The sequence below is a fragment of the Rhinolophus hipposideros genome (assembly GCF_964194185.1).
Source record: "Rhinolophus hipposideros genome assembly, chromosome: 24".
NCBI lineage: Eukaryota > Metazoa > Chordata > Mammalia > Chiroptera > Rhinolophidae > Rhinolophus > Rhinolophus hipposideros.
In genome coordinates this window covers 33,711,234-33,733,777 of record NC_138070.1, presented here as the reverse complement: position 1 = coordinate 33,733,777, position 22,544 = coordinate 33,711,234, and the positions used below count along the sequence as shown (strand labels likewise).

The 22,544-nt window shown below is 36.5% G+C and overlaps 1 protein-coding gene across 5 annotated transcripts in view; it reads left to right on the top strand.

Moving 5' to 3' along the window:
- NCAPD3 (non-SMC condensin II complex subunit D3) overlaps positions 1-22,544 on the top strand; it is a 61,854-nt gene that overhangs the window by 12,966 nt on the left and 26,344 nt on the right. For 4 of the 5 annotated variants that reach the window (XR_013992521.1, XR_013992522.1, XM_081037720.1 and 1 more), the window contains exons 4-20: positions 175-359; positions 1,023-1,190; positions 1,299-1,360; positions 1,554-1,641; positions 3,384-3,517; positions 4,972-5,044; positions 5,819-5,944; positions 6,081-6,333; positions 6,977-7,033; positions 7,291-7,380; positions 9,311-9,384; positions 9,936-10,070; positions 10,846-11,066; positions 15,236-15,427; positions 15,774-15,871; positions 16,608-16,723; positions 19,932-20,039. Coding sequence is in view for 3 of the 5 variants with exons in the window: in XM_081037720.1 (XP_080893846.1) it covers positions 175-359; positions 1,023-1,190; positions 1,299-1,360; positions 1,554-1,641; positions 3,384-3,517; positions 4,972-5,044; positions 5,819-5,944; positions 6,081-6,333; positions 6,977-7,033; positions 7,291-7,380; positions 9,311-9,384; positions 9,936-10,070; positions 10,846-11,066; positions 15,236-15,427; positions 15,774-15,871; positions 16,608-16,723; positions 19,932-20,039 (2,180 nt within the window). In the remaining 2 variants the exon portion in view is untranslated. The remainder of the gene's footprint in view (positions 1-174; positions 360-1,022; positions 1,191-1,298; positions 1,361-1,553; positions 1,642-3,383; positions 3,518-4,971; positions 5,045-5,818; positions 5,945-6,080; positions 6,334-6,976; positions 7,034-7,290; positions 7,381-9,310; positions 9,385-9,935; positions 10,071-10,845; positions 11,067-15,235; positions 15,428-15,773; positions 15,872-16,607; positions 16,724-19,931; positions 20,040-22,544) is intronic. The other variant, XM_081037722.1, reaches the window with a different exon arrangement.

Sequence of the window (22,544 nt, the reverse complement as noted above, 5' to 3'; positions counted from 1 at the left end):
GCACTATTGTTCACCTCCTAAGGTAAAGTTGAATGATCATTTTTTGCGAAGGGTCATTGTTATTTAAAGTTAATGGAAAGCTTGTTTTCTCTTTTTTAATTTTTTATCTGTTGTTATTGACATATTTCAAAACAATTAAATCTAACCTGTTTACTCTTTATTCTTTATGAACAGGCAGTGTAGCCAATCAAGTATTCCACCCAGTGATGTTTGACAAATGTATACAGATTCTAAAAAAGAGCTGGCCTCAAGAATCTAACTTGAGTCGGAAAAGAAAGAAAGAACAGCCTAAGAACTCACAGGCTGATTCAAGAGGGCATAGAAAAAGAGGAAAGCCACGCAGGAAAGAGGATATTGAGGTAAGAAGTAGGTGGAATAATAAAGCATATCTGTACTAACGTGTGATTTTGATTTAGGAATTCACTTTATATTAAAATATAAAGTTACGGTTTATATATAAACTATAAAATAATGGTTTCAGGCATAATGATGATACCAAAAGGTCCCAAAGTATCATCAATTCTCAGGTAGGACTAGGTTGCCTCTTGGCCTTTACATACTATCGAGATCTTTCCAACCTCCCCATCATTTCTCCTTAGGTGTGTTTGACAACTTGCTAATGGTATGTTTGCCACATTATCTCATTGTCATTAGAGAGAGTCGTTGAAGTGTCCTCAGGACTCACGTCCATAAGAGTGTAAGAATAACATTAATTCCAAATTCTTTTGTGACTAGATAGGATGGTAGAGGTTCATTGATGTGAAAATGTCTAAGAAACGTAAGAATTCCCACTGACATGAAAATACAGAGCTAGAAACTTGTACCAGTCATCTAGTCCAATGATTTACCGTTGTGTCAGGGAGACCTAGAGCAGTTAAGGGACCTGGTCAGAGTCATGTCACTTCATCAACTCAGCAACTCCCTGGTGTTTCACTGGACATCATTTGAGTAAATTGAAAGCCATATGGAACAAAGTGTTAGGCATTATTGTGCAGTCACCTATGCATTTCTTCATAATCTAGATGGATGAAATTATAGAAGAACAAGAAGATGAAGAAAGTATTTGTTTTTCTGCCTGGGACCTTTGTCAAATTCGAAATGCCATCTTTCACCTTTTGAAGAATTTTTTAAGGCTTCTGTCCAAGTTTTCCCTGAAAGAAAAACCACAGTGTATACAGAATTGTATAGAGGTAAGTAAAAATTCCAAGAAACTTGGGGCAACCTTAAAAGGCACAGATGATGGCTGGTACTTAATGAGTAGGAAAAAATCAGGCCTATTCTTGGTATCTTTTTTCTAGGTCTTTGTGGCATTAACTAATTTTGAGCCAGTTCTTCATGAATTTCATGTTACACAAGCCAGGTGAGCCATTAACTTTTCCAATGCTAAAATTTAAATATAGTACAATACATTTTGCTCCAGCAGAAGTATAAGTGCCATTTTATCTTAATTGGTACACAGATAGAATTTATTCATTTAATTATGGCTTACACGGTTAAGGGAATATTTTAAGTAAAATCATATCCATTAACTAATCTTTGGCTTTTTTCTTTAGAAACCTTAACCAAGCAAAGTACATACCAGAACTGGCCTATTATGGATTGTATTTGCTATGCTCTCCAATTCATGGAGAAGGAGACAAGGTAAAGGAGACAAGGATCTAATTTAGTTAACTAATTGAATCGAAAGCATGCAATCATATAAAGGAAAAACACTGAAAGCGTTTGATATAATGCCATTTTAGTTTGCTAGGTTATTTTCATGACCTTACATCATTTGTATAATAAAAAGCATCACCATTTCTATTTGTTGCCTACTCTTCATAACCAGATTTATATCCAAATACTTGGTGGCCACACCAAATTATTATGTTAGGTTTCATATATAAAAAATGGTTCTAGTATGAATTAGATAGGAAGAACAGAAAAGCTACTGAACAGATTGTTACTTTTATAGAAATATTCACCAAATTTCTCTAAAAAGAATGACAGGCAGAATTTTCAAGTTTCCTTTGGAAATTCATGCATGCCTCAGTAATTCAATTAGTATGTGTATTATTTTAGTTGGTAATTCTATGGAAATATTACTGGTTATCATTCCTGTTAGCATTCATATATGGATTCTGCCCCCTAAGTTACCTTAACAGTATCACTACTCTAAACATTTGAGTTAGGGTTTTTCGAGCATTATGATGTTACTAAACTTAGATGTCATTCATAAAACAAGATTTTGCAAAAACATTTGATAGACCATGGTCAGGTGGCTTTTAGGGGCTGTGATGCACTTAGTTTCCAGGGGCAGTAACATGGTGGATAAGAAGGTTTGGGGTACTTGGGTAATGCATATCTGTTCAAATTCTGATACCACCACTTACTGTCCATGTATCCTATCTGTATAACTATCTGTTACTCAACTTTGCAAAAGCCTCAGTTTTCTCATCTGAACAAAAAGGAATAAAAGGCTTATCTTCCTCAGATTTGTCAGGTGGATTAAATGAAAGAATGCCTGTGAAATGTTAAACACAATTCCAGTTTAGAAAACACTCCGTATTTTATTATTTATTATGTCATTATCATTTCTATGTGCTTGAAATAATGGATATGATAGAATTTACAGTAATGCTTTTAATTTCCACTTTAAAAGATAAGATGGATGGAAAAGTTAATCTTTTTTAGGTCCACTGTGTCTCTTAAGATGTAGTATTTTTTAATCATGGAAATGTTGACTTGATGTGAGACTATATTGGTTTTAGCCAGACCTGACTTTGGACAACTCACCTTTGGAGTCTCTTTCATTATATATAAACTGGAAATAATAATGATAATAATAATAATATGCATAAAATGAAAATGCCTTGCTTACCTCATGGAGTTATGAGGTTTTAGATAAATATAGTAAAATTTAGTAATATATATGAATGTGCTTAATGTAATACCTGCCACATATTTGGTTTTTAGTAAATGTTTTATTTGGATGAGTGAATGAATTAACTGAGTAAATTCAATGCTTTATTAGAAGGTGCTTTGTAAACTTCAGGTAAAATACAAGTATGAAGTATTTTTCTGCTTTTTCTTTAAGGGATTATCAATAGCATTCTTTGCCATTACAAGTGACAACTAATTATTTTTTTGTCCTAACTGGTGAGCTACAATATGAGAGGGTGGGGAGAGAAGCTGGATGATAGTCCTATCATTATCTCTAAGGAATGTTTTCAGTTTACATTGTGTATTTATTGAATACGTGGGAATTGTCAAAGAAATATATCCCCAGTGTTCAGCTCAAAACTGCTGTCAACCTGACTTATCTTTAGATTCTTGAAATGGTTTTCTATGGTTTTTGAGGATTCTCTGTTTTGCCTTAAACTGAATTTTTTTTTCTCTTCTAGGTTATCGGTTGTGTTTTCCATCAAATGCTAAATGTAATATTAATGTTAGAAGTAGGTGAAGGATCCCATCGTGTCCCCCTTGCTATTACTTCACCAGTCATCAATAGTAGAAACCAGGCAGTCCGGTTTATCAGGTGAAGCACACACAGCTTGGATTTTTACTCTCTTCATCACTTTCCCTTAGTCTTCTCGGCCCTGTACTAACCAAGATTTCTGACACCTGTGGAAACTAACAAATTTCTGGCCTCTTTGTGGTTTGGGGACTCAAAATAAAGCACTTCTTAGCTCATCTGGTTCGTGTGTTCTGGGTCTCTGCATTGGAGCCTTGTGGAAGGGATAAGGAATCTGTAGTTCATGGGCCAGCACCAGTCTCCAGCTTGATTTTCGCCAGCCTGGAAGGTCAGCCTCTGAGAAATGACAGTTGCTTCTCTATTTTATCATCGTCATCTACTTCAGTGTTGACCACTCTAGCAAGTCTGCCTCTTCCTGTTCTTTTTTCTATTTCTCTCTTCTCTAAGTCTCTTTCCTTTTGTTCCTTGCCACTTCTCCCTCTTTCTTTTCACTTTTCTATTCCCCTCCCGCTACAGAAAATATTTCCTTGAGGAAAGAATTAAGTTGATTTTTTATTTCTTTTGCAATAATCGATAGACTGATTTTTTTCCCTCATGAGTCACTTGGCTTCACCTAAAAAGTTCCATGTTTTAGCTTTATTGGGGAAGACATGTTTGCTGTCATTGGCTTTTTTCTTTCCCTCCTTTATTGACTATTTGGCATGCAGTGTAGAAGTGGTGGAGAAATGTGGTCTGTACGTAGATGAGAGTATGTACATACCTGCTGTTATACACAGCATATAGTGTAGTTGGAGATTTAAGAATGGTGAAATCCAGGTATAGACTGTCACCTGATCATTGAGTAGACGTCTTTTGCTAAGGATTTTTTGAAACATTAAATAACTAAAATCTCTTTCTAAAGACTGTTTTAAACTTTAAATAGCTGAAGTCTTTTAACCATTTGCTTTGGTTTTTCCATCAGAGTTCATGATGTCCAGTTGGAGTAGTATTCATATCATGGTACAAATATACTTGACACTAAAAATGAGTCAAATCTGGGCAATCTAATAATTTGTTCCTGAGTTAAAGTTTGGAGAGGTAGTGTTACAGATGCATTGAAGTTGTCACATTTCGCTGAGCTACCATGAGGTGGTAGTGTGTCTTAGTCTATTATTTACCCCAAAAAAGGGTGAATATAGACTAATAATAGACTAATTTAGAATCTGAATATGCAATTTAGTAGGTAGTCAGAAGAGTCATGAAGATTGCACATTTGCTCCTCCCTGACTGTAGATCTCTACTTGGCAATAGCTCTCTGACACTATGCGTGAGAAATAGGGGATAGTTTTCTGCTATGACACTTTGTCTTTACCCTTTATTCATTGAAACAATGCTTCCATTATGGGGATAGGTTGTTTTTAACATTTAGGATTTCTAAAACAGTATAGTGGTTTTTGAGAAGAGTCAAGGAAAATGACTATTTTATTATAATTATAGTTACATTGTCAACAACAGATGTGCTTTTTGTTTTTTAATAGCTCACTTGTGGATGAACTAAAGGAAAGTATATTTCCAGTTCTTCGTATCTTACTCCAGCACATCTGTGCCAAGGTACTATTTGCTATAATAATAATAATTTTAAAAGTATATATAATATATATAAAGGTAAGTTGTGTGTTTTTGTTCTTGGGAATGAGTCTGTATCATTACTAAATATAGTTTTATTTAATATATGCACTAGATATTCCCCTAGATGGTGTTCTTTTGGGAATAAAAAAACCTTTCACACTTTGGAAACTTGGCAAATATATAAAGAAATAGAATAGGGTGTGGAGCACCCATCTTCAACAATTTTGTGTCACTTATACCCCTAAAAGGTATAACTCCCCCAACACTTACATACACTGGATATTTTTTGAAGCAAATTCCATCATATTCTTTCATACATAAATATTTATGTGTATCTCTAAAGGATAAGAACTCTTTAAAACCATAACCACAAAATATTAACACACCTAAAAAAATGTGGAGTAATTCCTTTAATATCACCAAATCTCCAGTTGATGTTCAAATGTCTGTGATTAGCTCTTAAATTTTTATAGGTTGGACAGTTGATTCTTAACTTGAACTCTATGGAGCTTGGGGGCCCCATAACCTGTCTGTAATTATATGTTAAACTTGTATTTCTCAGGAAAAGGCTTACGGATTTCTTACACATTAATTTTCAAAGGGGTCTGAAACCTGAAATTTGTTAGTCATTTCTGTGACATTTAAAGATCACACTGAACTAGTTATAATTACATTTACTAATTTGCCACTTGCATTATATGTCTCAGTTGTCCGGGTAGAAATCAGCTCGACAGCTTCTCACTGTTTATGTTTCAGGTGATAGATAAATCAGAGTATCGCACCTATGCAGCTCAGTCCCTGGTCCAACTTCTCAGCAAACTTCCTTGTAGGGAATACGCTACATTCATTGCCTGGCTTTACAGATATTCACGAAGTTCCAAGGTAAGAGATAATATCTGCATAAAGTCTTTGTTCCTGGCTCTGTAACCTTCTAATGACAGCCAGGTCTGAATACATAAGGGATCCTTTGGTTGTTAATTCCTGCCTGATGGAGATTCTTTTGATTTTGCTTTACCAGATCCCACACAGGGTTTTTACTCTTGATGTTGCCTTAGCTCTGTTGGAGCTGCCGGAAAGAGAGGTGGATAACACACTCTCTTTGGAGCATCAGAAGTTCTTAAAGCATAAGTTCTTGGTGCAGAACATTATGTTTGACCGTTGTTTAGACAAGGCACCAACTGTCCGCAGCAAGGCATTGTCCAGTTTTGCACATTGCCTGGAGTTGTCTGTTAGCAGTGCATCGGAGAGCATACTGGAGTTTCTCGTTAACAGTAAGTTTGGTGACTGTCATGTAATGGACCTGGTCTTGTATTTGTCAAGAAATTGAACTGCAGGGATATCATTCTTTGTTGTGGCAAAAAAATTAGATACTGGTATGGTATATTTTAACCCGTATAAACTTATTTCAGTATATTTTATTGCTGAATAAGTTTTTAGACAAGACTGATAGATTTGAAAGGACTTTTTAAGTATTTCACATATTCATGTTGTAGAGGTAAAATTGTTGGCTGCTTTCACTATTACTTTGCATTGTTGGGTATTCGCTGTTTAGGCCTAATATACATTTCAAATGCATACCCAAGGAGAACATTATTAATTGTCAGCAGTTTAGACACTGCCTTTTCTTTAAGCATAATTATTGTGATTTTTTTTTTAATTTATTGGGGTGACCAATTGTTAGTAAAATTACATAGATTTCAGGTGTACAATTCTGTATTACATCATCTATAAATCCCATTGTGTGTTCACCACCCAGAGTCAATTCTCCTTCCATCACCATATATTTGATCCCCCTTACCCTCATCTCCTACCCCTCACCCCCCTATAATTATTGTGATTTTGATTCCTCTGAATATTTACTCAGGGTTTATGATACTATGACTTTTTTCCTCTTATCTATCTGCTTACTTTTAGGTTCTACAATTTCAGGAGTAGAGAGCCACCCTGGTACTTTACTAAAAGATTCGTCAGGTAATGGGCTGTTACATTTTTGAAAATTGAATAATTGTCTTTTTATTTAAAGGACTTGCTAGATATTTGAAATATGTTTTTCTATATCCATATTTACCTATTTTAATATTAAACTTTTTTTCACCAAAGAAATTAAAATTCATTTCAATAATGACATGGTACCTTAAATGTATAATATGCTATGCTTATATTATTAAAACGTATAACAAATTCTTACCTTAATGACTGAACCTTTTTATTTATTTATTATTTTTAAGCCTTTTCCTGTCAGAAGCAGACACTTAACCCTTCTGGAAGCTCAGGGTTGATAAATACAGACAGCAGTGGTGACACAGTTGGATATAGGGGTATGTCAGATTTTATCACAGTCAGATGAGTAATAACTGTTGGTTTTGGACAACTGTAAGTAGTCTAAAATCCTTGGATTTTTTTTTTTTCTGATTTATTCACGTTTAAAAATTGGATTAACTTTTCTCTTAAAAGTGGAGTTATTTATATTTTAATATATCTTTAATTGATGTCCTTGCACTATACTATATTTCAAGTGTTACAGAAATACTGGGGTTCAGTACATGATAAGTGGAATGTCACTTAAACATGGAAGTCAGCAAACTTCCTAATTGTCACTTTCTGATCCTAACACCTTCCCTCTCTTTCACAGAGGACTCTTGTCAGAATCTATAATATAGAAATAATGGTTAGATAAGTGATTTTAAAAGATGGATAAGTGGATAAGAGAAAAAAAGAATATGTGTTTAGAGATTAATTATGTAATTAGATTTATTAATTTATTCTGTAAACTTATCTGGTTCCTCCTAATCTGTGCTAGGCATTGTAGATACAGACTTTAATAAAATATAGTTTCGTCTCTTAAGGCATATGTGTATATATATATATATATATATATATATATATATATATATACACACACATACAGAGAGAGAGAGAGAGAGAGAGAGAGAGAGAGAGAGGTGTTAATTTTTGTCGCAACATGTGGTAGAATTCTTCAGGAAAGCCTGGGCTTTTGTGCATGTGCAGGAAGTTTTTGACTACTAATTCAATATCTTTACTTATAGGTATATTCAGACTTTTTATTTCTTCTTGAGTCAGTACCTGTAGTTTATGTCTTTGTAGAAATTTGTCCATTTCATCTTTGTTACTTATTTGTTAACAGAATTGTTCATGTTTTTTTTTTGCAATTCTTTTTATTTCTGTAAGGTTGGTAGTAATGTTCCCTTGTTCATTCCTGATTTTAGCAATTTGAATCTTCTCTCTTATTTTCTTAGTCAATCTAGCTAAAAGTTTCTTAATTCTGTTATCTTTTTCAAGGAACCTACTTTTAAATTTCATTTATTTTCTCTATTGTTTCCCATCCTCCAGTTCATTTTTTAACCTGCTTTCTTGTAGATCAGCAGTTCTCAAAGTGTATTTTGGAGTCCCTAAGCCTCCTTTAGCGGGTCCTTGAAGTTAATATGGTTTACATAATAATATTAAGATATCATTTGCCTTCTACACATTGATTTTTCTCACAAGTATAATTGAAGTTTCCCAGGGATCCCATGAAATGAAATTGCGACAGATCTTAGGCAGAAGCAGAGATGAGAATCCAACTGTCTTTTATTAAACCAGACATTGAAGACTTTACAAAAATGTAAAACAGTGCCATTCTTTTCACTAATTTTTGTTTTGGAAAATATATTTTTTGTTAAAAAAATATACTGTTTATAGTGACATGTCCTTTTTCAAATCAGTCATTAAATCTTTTTACGATTTTCAGTTTAAATTTTCTAATTTAGATTAAAACATATAATTCACATTTAAAAAAGCTCTTAGGAATCTTCAATAATTTTTAATAGTGTAAAGAGGCCTGTGATTGAAAGTTTTAAAGCTGCTGTTATATATTTATATTATTTCATTTATTCTTTAAAAAACCCTATGGTTTATATATTCCTATTTGTAGCTAAGCAAAATAGAAGATCCAAATAATTCATTCAAAGTTTTAGACATAGGAGCCAGGATTTAAAACTGAATTTTTAATATTGCAGAATTTATGCCTTTTTTCTTTTTACACTAATTCTGGCTTTTGCGTTACTGTGAATAGCTAATTATTTGGATTTTCTTCTATTTCTACATCATTTTATGCTCTGATTTCTTAGGATTCAAGCAACCTAATTAGTCAGTCTTTTAGATTAGAGTATTTTTCTCGGTATTATATGGTGGGATATCAGATACTATATAGTCTTTTTCAGACTTTAATGACTGGCATTTCCTCAACAGAAAGATGTGTCATGGCAATGCTGAGAAAGAGAATCAGGGATGAGAAGATCAATGTTAGAAAGTCTGCGCTCCAGGTATGAGTTTTTCTAGACATTCTTTAATGCACTCTTTTTAAGCACTAAAAACTTGAAAATACAAGAGAATATTTTAAAAACTCTCCAGTTTTTAAAACTCTCATAACTTAACTTGCTTTTTATATAACATTAGTTTATCTTGATCCTGTTATATCTAAGTAACATAGATGAAGTGTAGGATTGTCTGTTTTTAAGCTTTCCTACTGGGATGCTGGCTTTTTAAGAATCACAAATTTATAACCTTAATTTCTTTTTTTAGAGTTGGGATTCTTTGGGGACCGTGGACAGATTTTGATAGGGTTTGTGAAACCCCTCAAATGGTTTTTAAATACTTGTTTATGTAAAATGTATGTGAAATTTTCTCAGGAGAGAGACCTTAGCTTTCATCAGATTCTGAAAGGTGGGATGTTACTTAGAGGAGGGATAGTTCCTTGACCTCAAAAATGTTAAGAACCACAAACTTGAAGAAGTATTTTTGTCTATAGTTTGTGTTTTTTTTTTGTATTTATGCCATGCATGTCATCACTTCATGTTGCATATGCACCTTCTAGGTATTAGTGAGTATTTTGAAACACTGCAGTGTCTCGGGTATGAAAGAAGAGCTATCAATTCTGCAGGACCAATGTCGGGACCCTGCAGTGTCTGTGCGGAAGCAGGCCCTGCAATCTCTCACTGAGCTTCTTATGGTGAGGAACAAGGTGTTCTGTATCGAATGTATGGTCTTTTACATTAAAAATAATTCAACATAATAATTGCTTGTCGCTGAATATTAAGTTGACCATTAGAAATTCTACAAAGTCTATTGTAGTATTATATAGCATAAAAGAAAGGAAGAAGTATCTTTTTATTACATTTGATAGATTAATTATAAACTAATGCTAAAGAATGCTAATGTTAGCTTTTCTTGACTACAACTCACATCTCACATAGAAATACGAATTTTTAAATTAATTTGGTGAGGTCAGAAGGCTAGATTAATTTTTATTAATTAAGACGTATATAGATAATATTGCCAAAAGAGCAGAACACTAATCCTACGTATAATTTTATTTCCTCCAAATTATTAGCTTTTGAAGATTTTATTTAAAAGAGTATTTATTTCTTTGTTTCATGATAGATGGCATTAAGCAATGCATAATTTGACTTTCTCTGGCAGCATTCTAATTACTCCTTGGGATAAACATTTATTTGCTCTCGATCTTGAATTACCAAAAAGTGCTGATTTCCTACTAATAGTAAAATAATGATTATAAGTTTGAAATTTCAATATGCATTAATTTGCGATAACTGGAGATTGAACTTTGTCTTCACATAGATTTTTATTTTCTTTTTTTATGGTCTAATTGTGTGTGCAACTATTTTTAACATATCTCAAAATATTGATCACAACTTCACTGATTTGTATTTAAATTTCTGATAGCATTAGACTTCTTTATGACTTCATAATTTTTTACTCCTAAGGCCCACCCTAGATGTATCCAGATACAGAAAGCCTGGCTGATGGGGATCATCCCAGTTGTGATGGACTGTGAGAGCACTGTGCAGGAAAAGGCCCTGGAATGCCTTGACCAGCTCTTGTTGCAGAACATTAAGCATTACAATAAATTTCATAGTGGAGATGACAGCCAGGTGCTAGCTTGGGCGCTTCTTGATCTCCTCAGCACAGAAAGCCAAGAATTGAGGTATGTTAATTCTATGACTTGTTTTTCTTATAGAAGGCTATAAAGGTTTTTATTAATAAATTTTTGTATTCATCTTGAAAATTTAGCTTTCTAAATTAGTTAGTATATATGAAGACTCAATTTTGGTCTGGTTTTTTTTTTGACTTAATTCAAATCTTGTAGCATTTTTGTGGTGACTTTTTTACGAAGCCTCTGATCTATGGTACATGCATACAGTGGGATGTTATTTTAGCCTTAAAAAGGAATGAAATTCTGATACATGCTATAACATGGATGAACCTTGTAAACATCCCAAGTGAAATAAGCCAGACACAAAAGGTCAAATATTGTATGATTCCATTTATATGAGGTACCTAGAATAGTCAAATTCATAGAGACATAAAGTAAAATAGTGCTTACCAGGGGTTGTGGAGAGGCAATGGGGAGTTAGTGTTTAACGGGTACAAAGTTTCAGTATGGGATGTTAAAAAAGTTCTAGAAATGGATGATTGCACAACAATGTGAATGTAGTTAGTGCCACTAAACTATACATTTAAAAATGGTTAAAATGGTAAATTTTGTGTTATATATTTTACCACAATTGAGGAAGAAAATTATTTGCCCAAAGTTTGGAAGGAGAGGGTAGAATGAGGGCCTTAAGTGTAAAGAAGTTTTGGAATAGCCATCGTAGGAAATGATCTAGGGCAGCAGTTCTCAGAGTGTGATGGATTCATGAGCTCAGACTGTTTTTGTCATAATATTAAGATGTTTGTGATGCAGGGTGTCATGTGGAGTCTCTGGTCCCACTCCCCGCATAAGAATGCAGGATATGGTGAGGCCAAAAAGGAACACCCACGGAGCTGTAGATAGGGAAGTCATACCACTATAGTCTCGCTGGCGGCTGCGTTGGAGACACAGGAAGCAGGAGCCACACGATCCACAACCTGCCATCCACTTCTGTCTGCCAACCAACCTCACTTGCTAGCTGCAGTCCACCATGCTAACTGCAGTCTGCTCTTGCTAGCTCAGCCATCATCTTCTTGCTAGCCCCCATTTTCTGCCACCGTAGCCACAGCAGTTATATTAGTGGCCAATGGCTCACTGGTTATAGCTGATGGCCAACTGGCCACAGCTGATGGCCATCCAATCACAGTTGATGGCCATTTACTACCTGAGCCAGCCAGCACCTTTCCACTTGAGGCTGAGAGCCTGGAAACTGCACTCCTGGCTCTGTCCCCACAATGTTATATGCATTTTTCACTTTCATTCTTTCATAGTAGTTCAGTAGAATTTTCCAGAAGCTATATAATGGTACTGAAACAGATTGAATGCAGAGACAGAAATGAGAATCCATCTGTCTTCTGTTTAAGCCAGACCTTAAAGAGATTTATAGAAGTATAAACAATACCATTCTTCTGACCAAGTTTATTTTGTTTTGAGAAAGATAGTTATTTTCTGTAAAATAATGCATTATTTATATTAACATGTAATTGGCTTGTTTTTTTAGAGGAATTATAGATTAATATTCTCAAATTTCTCAGTTTTAATTTCAAGCATGGCAAACATTGATAGATATAACCCACATAAACAACAGCACTTGAAAGTAGTCAGTAATTTTTAAAAGTTTAGATGAAAAAGTGTGAGTGCCACTGAACTAGGTTAGGGCAATAGAGTTCTATAAACATTTGTAAATAAAATCTTGTGATAAGTTCTTTATTAAACAGAAAGTAACTAGAATATCAAGAAATGTTCAGGACAAAATACTTCACAGAATAGACAACATTTGGGTTGAATCTTGAAGGTTAATAAATAAGGGGGCAAAAGGAGGAAGGCCAGTGCAAAGCCATGCATGAAGTAAAGTGTACTGTGGAGGAGCCACAGGATTGCAGTATAGCTGGGGGAATGGTGCTTATTGGGCTGTGCATAAGATGAAACTGAAGAAGTACACCAGGCCCAGAGACTGGAGAGTTGTAATATAGCAGAAGTTTGACTGTAGACAAAAAACAGTGGACAGGCGAGGTGGGGAGGCCACTGATAAATTTAAAGTGGAAGACTAATAAAGGATTTTATATTTTAGGAAGTGTAGTAAATGGACTTCTGTTTGGTGACCAAGAGACAGGACTAGAGTCTGAGGAAACGGGCTGCCACTGAATTGATTCAAGTTAAAGATGATGAGAACCCGAGTCAAGGTGAAGGCAGTAGAAATGGGAAGAATGGGACATATTCAGAGCTGTGTAACAAGTGGAAGTGTAGAGTTGGTGAACATTTAGTTTGAAGGTTGAAGGAAATCAGGGCACTTCCTCTACTCAAGTTGCTCACAGTCTAGTGGAAAGAGACAAAATAAATACACAATTTTAGTAGGAAGTGAGTTATAGATGCAGAGAGGGAGTGCATGTAGCACTCAGTGATTTGGGTTTGTTTTTTTTCGTTTGCTTTTTCAGCTCAGGATGGCTTCCTAGAGATGGTGGCGTGAGGTAAATCATTCCCAGAGGTGGAATAAGTAGAAATTAACCAGGCAGCCATGATAGCTAGGGTTTCCAGTCAGGAAACAGCAGTGCAAATGCTTAAAGGACTGAAGGCTACAAGAATTCTAACTACAATGACTGGTCAGTGGGATTGCCGTTGGCTGAGGTATACAAGCAGAGGTAGGGACAGTTGGGGAACAGAGGGACAGCTGGAGATAGAAGTCCAATTATAAATGTATACTCACGATGCTTTGTCGCAGGTCTGAGTGGAGAGCTCTTTGGTAATGAATGAGGTCACCCAGGGTTAGGTTGGGTGGATAAGAGGACTAAGAATAGAATTTTTCAAAATCCACAATTAAAGGTATTAGAATAAAAGAAATAAGGGGAAAGAAAAGAGACCAAATAGGTAGACCAGAGTTAAGGGCAGAAAGAGTGGTCAATAATGTCTAGCAGAGGTGACAAAAAATGGGGACTGAAGGTTGTTTTGAATTAGGATAGAGGTCAACAGTGCTTTTCAAGGGAACCAGGATAGGTTTTGTTGAAAGACATTCTGACTTGTTAGGGAATGGCTTGTGATCACCTGTGGAGCTAATTGAGGGTCAAGTTGGCAGGCCTTTTGGGAACTGCTCAACTGATATGGAAGAGTATGAGTTGTCAGAGAGGAGCCAAATATGAGTTTTCAAAACTGGAAGTACAGAGATTTTTTCCCCCCATTCTGTTGGCTTCCTATAGTAAACATCACTTAATATTTTGTGTGATTCTTGTTAATAAACTTTATCAGATAAAAATTACGTTGTGAGATATCTACAGTAGAACTCGAGACATATATGCATAGATTTTGAATCCATAACTAATTTATTTATAAAACCATTCATTTATATTCACATGCTTATTGTAGGTAGATATGTTTATTTTGTTACGGTTGCCTTTTGCGTGCTTTGAGAATTTTTTTTATTGTTTTTCATTTAATGAGAAAGTCTTGTTAATGAGTGTGTATGCTCGCACGTGCACATGCACACTCCTATCAGTCTGAAGAAAAATTAATTGGGGGAAGGAGTATTTTATTTCTCTTCATTTAAATACATAATGTTGTATTTTTTTCATGTGTATTTGAGTCATGTGATCTCATTCAGTGCCACGGGGCGAAGGGAAATAAATGGCATAACACAACATTTAGGTTAATACATCAGAAGCATTTTTTGTTTTATTTTTTAAAAGTTTGAAATATGTATTTCCGAGTGGTATTGGCAGGTCATAGCAAATTTTAGCTTGTTTAATGTCACTATTTAAATGCTAGGGTGTTATTTCTCTCCCACCCTTCCATTGAAATAAAGATAATGTCTGCATTTTTGTCACTAAAACTCTACAAAATTTGGATGTGTTGGTTATTGGTAACATAACCCATATGTTTGTATATAAATTTTGGAAGGGATAAGGATGACAAGGTTCTCAAAGGAATTATGAAATTTTGTTCTTTGCTTTATAAATAAATACTTTATGATGGCAGAAAAAAGTATACCTTATTCTGTATAATAAAAAGGTACGTAGTTTGGTATCGAATGTTCCACTAGCTAAGAGCCTCTGCGTGGATGTTTTATTATTAATATATGCCGAAGGAATCCTGGAGCAGCAGAAGTTGATCCCCTTTCACTGAAGGGGCTGAGCTCAAGTTTTGTTTATTTATAGTTACAATTCTGCTTTTCCATCTTTTTTTTTTTATTCTAGCCGCTATTTAAATAAGGCTTTTCATATCTGGTCCAAGAAAGATAAATTCTCATCTACTTTTATAAACAATATGATATCCCACACTGGCACGGAACATTCTGCACCAGCCTGGATGCTGCTCTCCAGGATTGCTTGCTCATCACCCAAGCTGGACTACACCAAAGTCATAGAGTCCTGGGAGAAAATCAGCAGGTTTGAATGCTTATGCTTTAGCTACTGGTGGACACTGAAAGTCTTGGAAATAAAGCTCATGTCTTTAAGGAAATGTGCTCTTTTATAGCTTCTCTTATACACAGATTTTTTTTTTAATTCAGGCTCGAAAATAAACATGAAAAGTAAGAATCGCTTTTAAGTTTTCAATTTACTCTTTGTCCAAGTACTTTAAGTGCCTTTACGCTCCTACAACGTGACTCCCAAACCATGCTATCCTTCTTTCCCTGGTATTACTAATCCAAAAGAAAATTATTTTGTTGATAGCAATGTTTACTTTGGTTCTATACTGGGTTCTAAATTTATGTTTCTTCTGCCCTTTTCTTAGTCAACAGAATCCCAATTCAAACACCTTAGGACATATTCTCTGTGTTATTGGACATATTGCAAAGCATCTTCCAAAGAGTACCCGAGACAAGGTGACTGGTGAGTGTCTATTAGAGAATCTATTTTTATTTTTTTTATTGGGGAATATTGGGGAACAATGTGTTTTTCCAGGACCCATTAGCTCCTTGTCAAGTCGTTGTTTTCAATCTAGTTGTGGAGGGTGCAGCTCACTGGCCCATGTGGGAATCGAACCAGCAACCTTGATGTTATGAGCACTGCACTCTAACCACTGAGCCAACCGGCCGCCCTATTGGAGAATTTTGAAAAGACATTGCCTCTCACTTTTCAGTATATTTTTGAGTAGTTAAACGTGAAGGATTTTGATTTCCTTTTATTTATTTTATTTTATTTTTTGAGCCATTATTTCTTTCAGTACTTCTTTTTCTTTAACTGGGACAGGGGAACAGGATTTTATTGGGGAACAGTGTGTACTTCCGGGACTTTTTTTTTTTTCCAAGTCAGGTTGTTTTCCTTTTCAATCTTAGTTGTAGAGGGAGCCGTTCAGCTCCAGGTCCAGTTGCCGTTGTTAGTTGCACGGGACACAGCCCACCATCCGTTGTGGGAGTGGAACCAGCAACCTTGTGGTGGAGAGCCCACGCTCCAACCAACTGAGCCATCTGGCCACCCGGAACTGAGCGGCAGCCCATTGACTCCATTCCATTTGCAGAGGGCGCAGCTCGCTGGCCCATGTGGGACTCGAACCGGCAGCCCCACTGCCCAGAGGTCGCGCTCTAACCAACTGAGCCACCCATCCGCCCCTTGATTTCCTTTTTAGATGTTGTCAAATGTAAGCTGAATGGATTCCAGTGGTCTCTAGAGTTGATCAGCTCAGCTGTTGATACTTTGCAAAGACTCTGTAGAGCATCTGCAGAGACACCTGTGGAGGAACAGGTACGCTACAAACCCTCCTGGATATGTCTGCATTTATTTGTACTTAGTAGATGTATTATTCTGTTTTGAAGTTTGAGAAGTGTTCTCTATAGAGAACCTGTAAGGATGGATAGTCCCCAGCAGCTATTACTACAACAAAAGGAAACGCTTACAGTGACAAGTCGTTGACATTCCCCAAAAAGATCTTTGCTGCTAAAGACATACAATTTCCTTAGAAAGCCACCACCTTGGTTCTAGGTACAAGTGAGAACTCTGCAAGGTTAACCTTTAATAAGCTATAGCCTGGGCGCTTGTGATAGCTTTGCATGTCCTCCTCCTTCACGTGTACCCTCAGTTCAAGAATGCTTCATAGACGATTTTCTACTTAGTGAGGGGGTTCCCTCCAGACCAAAAGATTTCTGATCATTTGATTAAGTCATAATCCTATCGTTACTCTAAGACTACATTACTCTAATATCTCTTGTGTATCATGTCCACAAAGCCGCTCAGAGCCTACAGCTAATATTTTATGTGGAAGCATTAACCCAAGTCCAAACCAGTGTTTTATGTGAGATAAAGAATTACTTTGACTCACTAAAATGTATCCATATCAGTATCTCCAATAAATTATTACCACGTGTTCTGTTTTTATCATGAAATACACTCCTAGACAGTGCTAATCATTATCAAAAATTTTAGGGCTGAGGGTTATTATTCTAGAAGTCAAAAATTAATTTAAATAATAGCCAGAATATATTTACGTTTTTCTAGAATAAAAAAATTATTGCTTCATCTGAGCTTCTTACCTACCTTCCTAGGCTTCCTTTTGTTGTATAAGTTTTTTAAAGCCCTTCTTTGATAAGTGGCATTTTCTGTTTGCAGTAACAGACATAATAAATAATATGTTGTCACTTTTTTGCTTAGGACTTAAAACAGGTTGAAATTTACTTAACTAAAAATGCCCTGCTCTTTCCATATAAATGGTATCTGGTTTTCCTGTCGTATACCTTTTGGCACTTTTTAGTGAAAGGGATACTTGCTTTATTTGATTTTTCTAACCATCTTTGGTTCCAAGAAAGTGTATGAAAAACTTTTAAATAAGGAACATTACCTAAGTAGAGAGAATATTTGAATAGCAAAAAACAGGTAAAGACAAAACAAAACAAAAAGCTGGTAACAAGGAAAGAATAATGTAAGAAAAAAATGAAGAAAAAATGATATGGCAGATTATGAAACTGTGGTCCTGCAAGTTTCATTGGCATATAGCTTACTAATAGCAGACCTATGCCTGGAACTAAGGTCACTGAATCCCTTCCCAGTGTTTTTTTCTCCAGCCTTGGCGGAGAACGATCTGTACTATGAGCAGTCAGGGTCATAAGTCACTGTCTGCTTGCCAATGGCCCACAGTCATTATAACATTAAGTTATATCATTGTTAGAATCTGTGAGGAAAACAGAGTTGTGTTTAAATTTAGAAAGAACTAGATGAGCAGTAGAACTTACTGCTGTGTTAGAAAAGGGCCAGGGTTTTAGCTCTAACACCATCTTTCTTGGTGGTAGACAGTAGACTAAGGTCCTGAGGTTTTCCAGCATCTTAGGATGTTGGAAATGATGTGTTTCCAACAAACACATGCTGTATTTGTTTCCCTTGAACATCGCTTTTAGTCTTCTTCGTAAATGAATATTCTGTATTTTACTGGTAAAAATTATAGGTGAGTGTTTAGAATAAGAGGGGTGATGGTCCTGCTCTTTGTACTGGTTAAATCTAAGTTGACATGTTCTATAATTCAATTTCAATGACAACTCTTCAGAGAAATGTTGATAAAACTAAATATATTCATAGGAGAGCAATTAGATGGGATTACAAGCAGGTTGTATAGGAAGCGGCTGATGGACCTCGGGTGTTTAGCTGGAGAAGAGAAGAATTAATGTGGGATAGGCTTTCTAGCTAAATTCACATATATGAAGTACTTTCAAAAGAAAGAAGAATTGGGTTTATTTGTCATCAAGACTACCAATTTAGACCAGTGGGTGGGAATTACAAGGCCACAAATTTTGGCCAACTGAAGAAAAACCATATTGAGGTCTGCCTATAATAGAGAGACTTGCCTGAGAACACGTCTCTGGTCATTGGAGGTGTTCAGGAAGAAGCTGGACATCTTGTCATGAGTCCATATGTGGAGACAATCTCACAATTGGACTGCCTTGACAGTTCTCTCCCAGATACCATGATTCTAAAAGTTATTAGTTTTACTTCCCAGCCAAATTCTAGGCTTGAGGTCTCAAACAAGTTAGCCTTTGTGTTCTCATCAGGATAGAGTACATGGATTCCAGAAGCTCTCTTGGACAGCATTATAGCCCAAGTGGTACAATTTATTGAAATCTTAAGTTCAATAATTCTTTAAAAGGTAACAAAGACAGTAGTTTTGAAACATTAGGCCCAAGTCAGACTAAAAAACACTTGGGTCATAATGATGGTTGGCCAACTTTGAGTACCATTTTGTGGTAGTGCTGCTGGGTACTGGGGTGATAGTTAAGACAGGCCATTCCTCAGGCCCCTCCAGCTTAGTAGGGGAGATAGACATCTGAACAGTTGATTTCAATGTGATATAACAAGTCCTGAAATAAAAGAAAGTGTGCATCGGGTAACATGGAAGTACTGGGGTGGAGCCACTTAGCCCAACCTGGGTGTTTTGGAACGGGCTCCTAGAGAAATTGAAGTCAAAGAGTTGTAGAATGTGATCAACTTCCCTTCCCTTGCTTGATATGTAAGTATAGTTAGATGTTGTGGGCTAGAGGTGATGACCCTCTGAGGTTATTTTAACTAATAAGAGGCGCTGAAAACTTGTCTCTAATGAATAAATTTCAGAAGAATAGCAACTGTTCTTTTTTCTTCTATGTCTTTTAAAAATATGGTATTTATTACAGTAGATAATTCACCGTCTGCTTATGCCAGAAGAATTACAATGTTTTTATTATTGGAGGAGCTTAGCTATTACAGATATCACATAAATTAGGGCACTTGATCTTCCAAAATATATGCCCTTTTTATTTATAAGGTAAATGTAGAAAGAAAGATTTCACATATATATATCCCTATGACGGCTTGGTTTTTCATGGCTTATGGTTTCTACATTTGAAGATCATAGAGTTTCTAGAGAAGATTGTGTTTCCTGAATAGTTTGATAGACATATGGGATTCTTCAGAGATGACCTTTAACTTGACATAGGAATTACTGAAGGAAGTGTGCGGGGGTGTCCTGTCCACCTGTGTACACTGCCTCTCCAACATCGTTCTGAAGGAAGATGGAGCTGGGAACATGGATGAAGACCTGTTGGTAAGTAACTATCCTCTTCTCTTCCTCTATATCTGTTGGGGTTTTTTAAAGATGACTTTGTCATGTGCATTTCTAATACTATTAGCAAGAAAAGGATTTTCCTAGACTAGAGTTTATTCTTTTTATAGAAGAAAGTTATTATTTTTTTTAATTTTATTGGAGAATACTGGAGAACAGTGTGTTTCTTCAGGGCCCATCAGCTCCAAGTCGTTGTCCTTCAGTCTAGCTGTAGAGGGCGCAGCTCAGCTCCAAGTCCAGTTGCCATTTTCAATCTTTAGTTTCTGGGGATGCAGCCCAGCATCCCACCACCATCCCATGTGGGAATTGAACCGGCAACCTTGTTGTTGAGAGCTCGCGTTCTAACCAACTGAGCCATCCGACCCCCCAAAAAAATTTTTATTGATGACCTGTTCATTTTTTTCTCATGTACTTCTTATCTAGGGGGAAAAACAGATATTCATTATATTCTGATTCACTTCCTCCAGGTAGATCCTATGAGATACTTGATCCAACAGGGAAAACAATATGTGTTGTGAGCTTGGTAAAGTCAGGCTTAGAAATAATAAAGCAAGAAAGTAAAGTGAGTGTACTCTTTGTTCTTTTTGAATCTTTGATTTTTTAAATTATAATGTCTGCTGAACTTTCTGAGTATCAGACTATAGAACTAGGGCAGGGGCGTCCAAACTTTTTTCAATGTTTTCACCAAGGGCCATATGCGGTAAAATACACAAACAGCTGGGCCATTCACTCAAGGTGAAGTACGTATTGCCTCATCTGGTTTATTTAAGTAAACTAAATATATTTTTGGAATTTGCTGCAAGCCAATTAACACTAGATCATGGGCCGCAGTTTTCCCGCGGGCCCCAGTTTGGACACCCCTGAACTAGGGAATAGTGCTGAGAGTTTCTAAACTCCTGTACGAAATATAATGAGATATTTGAACATTGAAAACACAAATGACTTTGGAGCAGCAAGTGTCTGACGTGGCATCCTTGCTTTAGAACTTGTCAGTACCAGAGATTACAGTGAGCCAATAAATATGGAGTTGGTATTCTGATTCAAGTGGCAGACCGTCAACAAAATATGATGTGGTAATTCTGATTCCAACATCTGAGACTGTTCAATAAAGAAAATAGTGACATCATCAAAATGGCGGCGTGAGGTGAGCCTCTGTAAAGCTCCCCTGGAAATTACAACTAATCGAACAACTATAACTCCACAAAGGACTCCCTGCACAGCAGACAGGCAAGATGAAGAGGCCCACTACTGAATTCACCTAAATGTGGGCGAATCACTTGAACTGGGGAGACGGGAAGGGAGAAGTGCGGAGAGGGAGACGCATGGGTGCAGGATACAGACCTAGCTCAGTGCTCCGAGCTCACTGCATCCCGAATTACCACACCTGCGGGAGAAGGAAGAACTCGGACTGCTAGGGCTCCATTTATGGACCACAGGGCTGAAGGGACAGCATATAACAGGGCTGAAACCAACGCTCACGGCAGACACCTTGGAGAAAAGACTGAGGGAAAAAGGCTGAAAACCGTGGTTTAAGCCCTCACTGCGGAGCAGAGAATGGAAGCCTTAGGCACTGAGACTAGCCGACCCCGCCCTACCCTCCAAGAGCTCACACCGCCCACACCAGCCCGGTGCTAGAAGCGGAACAGTAGCAGTGTCAGATCAAAAGAACAGAATATTTGCTGTTCTGAGAACTGTGGACCTCAGACACAGATTCGCAGCCCAACTAGTTCCGGCAAAGGGGAGAGAGCTGTGGAAGCAGGACCGGCTGTGGTGGTTGTCGCTGCCATTGCTCTGGGCCACCTCTCACAACTCACCCCGCCCCTGGCCCCACCTATCTGGGCAGATCCTTGCAGGAGTAAACACAACTGCTGAAACATACGGGCTCTGAATCTGGGGCAGGAAGAGCTTTGGAACTTAAAAGCTCTCTGCATACCCACACAGACACTGCACACTGTGACCCAGGCGAACTATTAACAGAGGAGAAGCCCATCTTTCAGGGACCCCCACCCCCATTGTGTGACAAGCTGGAATAGTGCAGAGAAAACATAAAACTATAAAACTACAGTGTGAGAGACAAAAAAGGCTGCATCCGAGAGAAAATAAAACATTCTACCAACACGTACTGGAAAACAAAAGAAAGACCTCTTCCTGTCAACCTGTTGCAGAACCCACTCCTCTAGATGTCTAGGAAGAGAAATAATAAATCAGTAATTGCCATGAATAACCAAAGCAACAAGACAGCTCTGAAAGAAAGTGAAAAGTCTCCAGAAAAGGAACTTAAATATATGGAAATATGTGACTTAAATGACAGAGAATTCAAGATTGCAGTTCTGAACTCAACGAGATGCAAGAAAACACAGAAATGCAGTTTAATGAACTCAGAAACACAATCAAGGAACAACATAAGCATTTTACGAAAGAGATTGAAATTTTAAAAAAGAACCAAATGGAATTTCTGGAGATTAAGAACTCAATAGAAGAAATTAA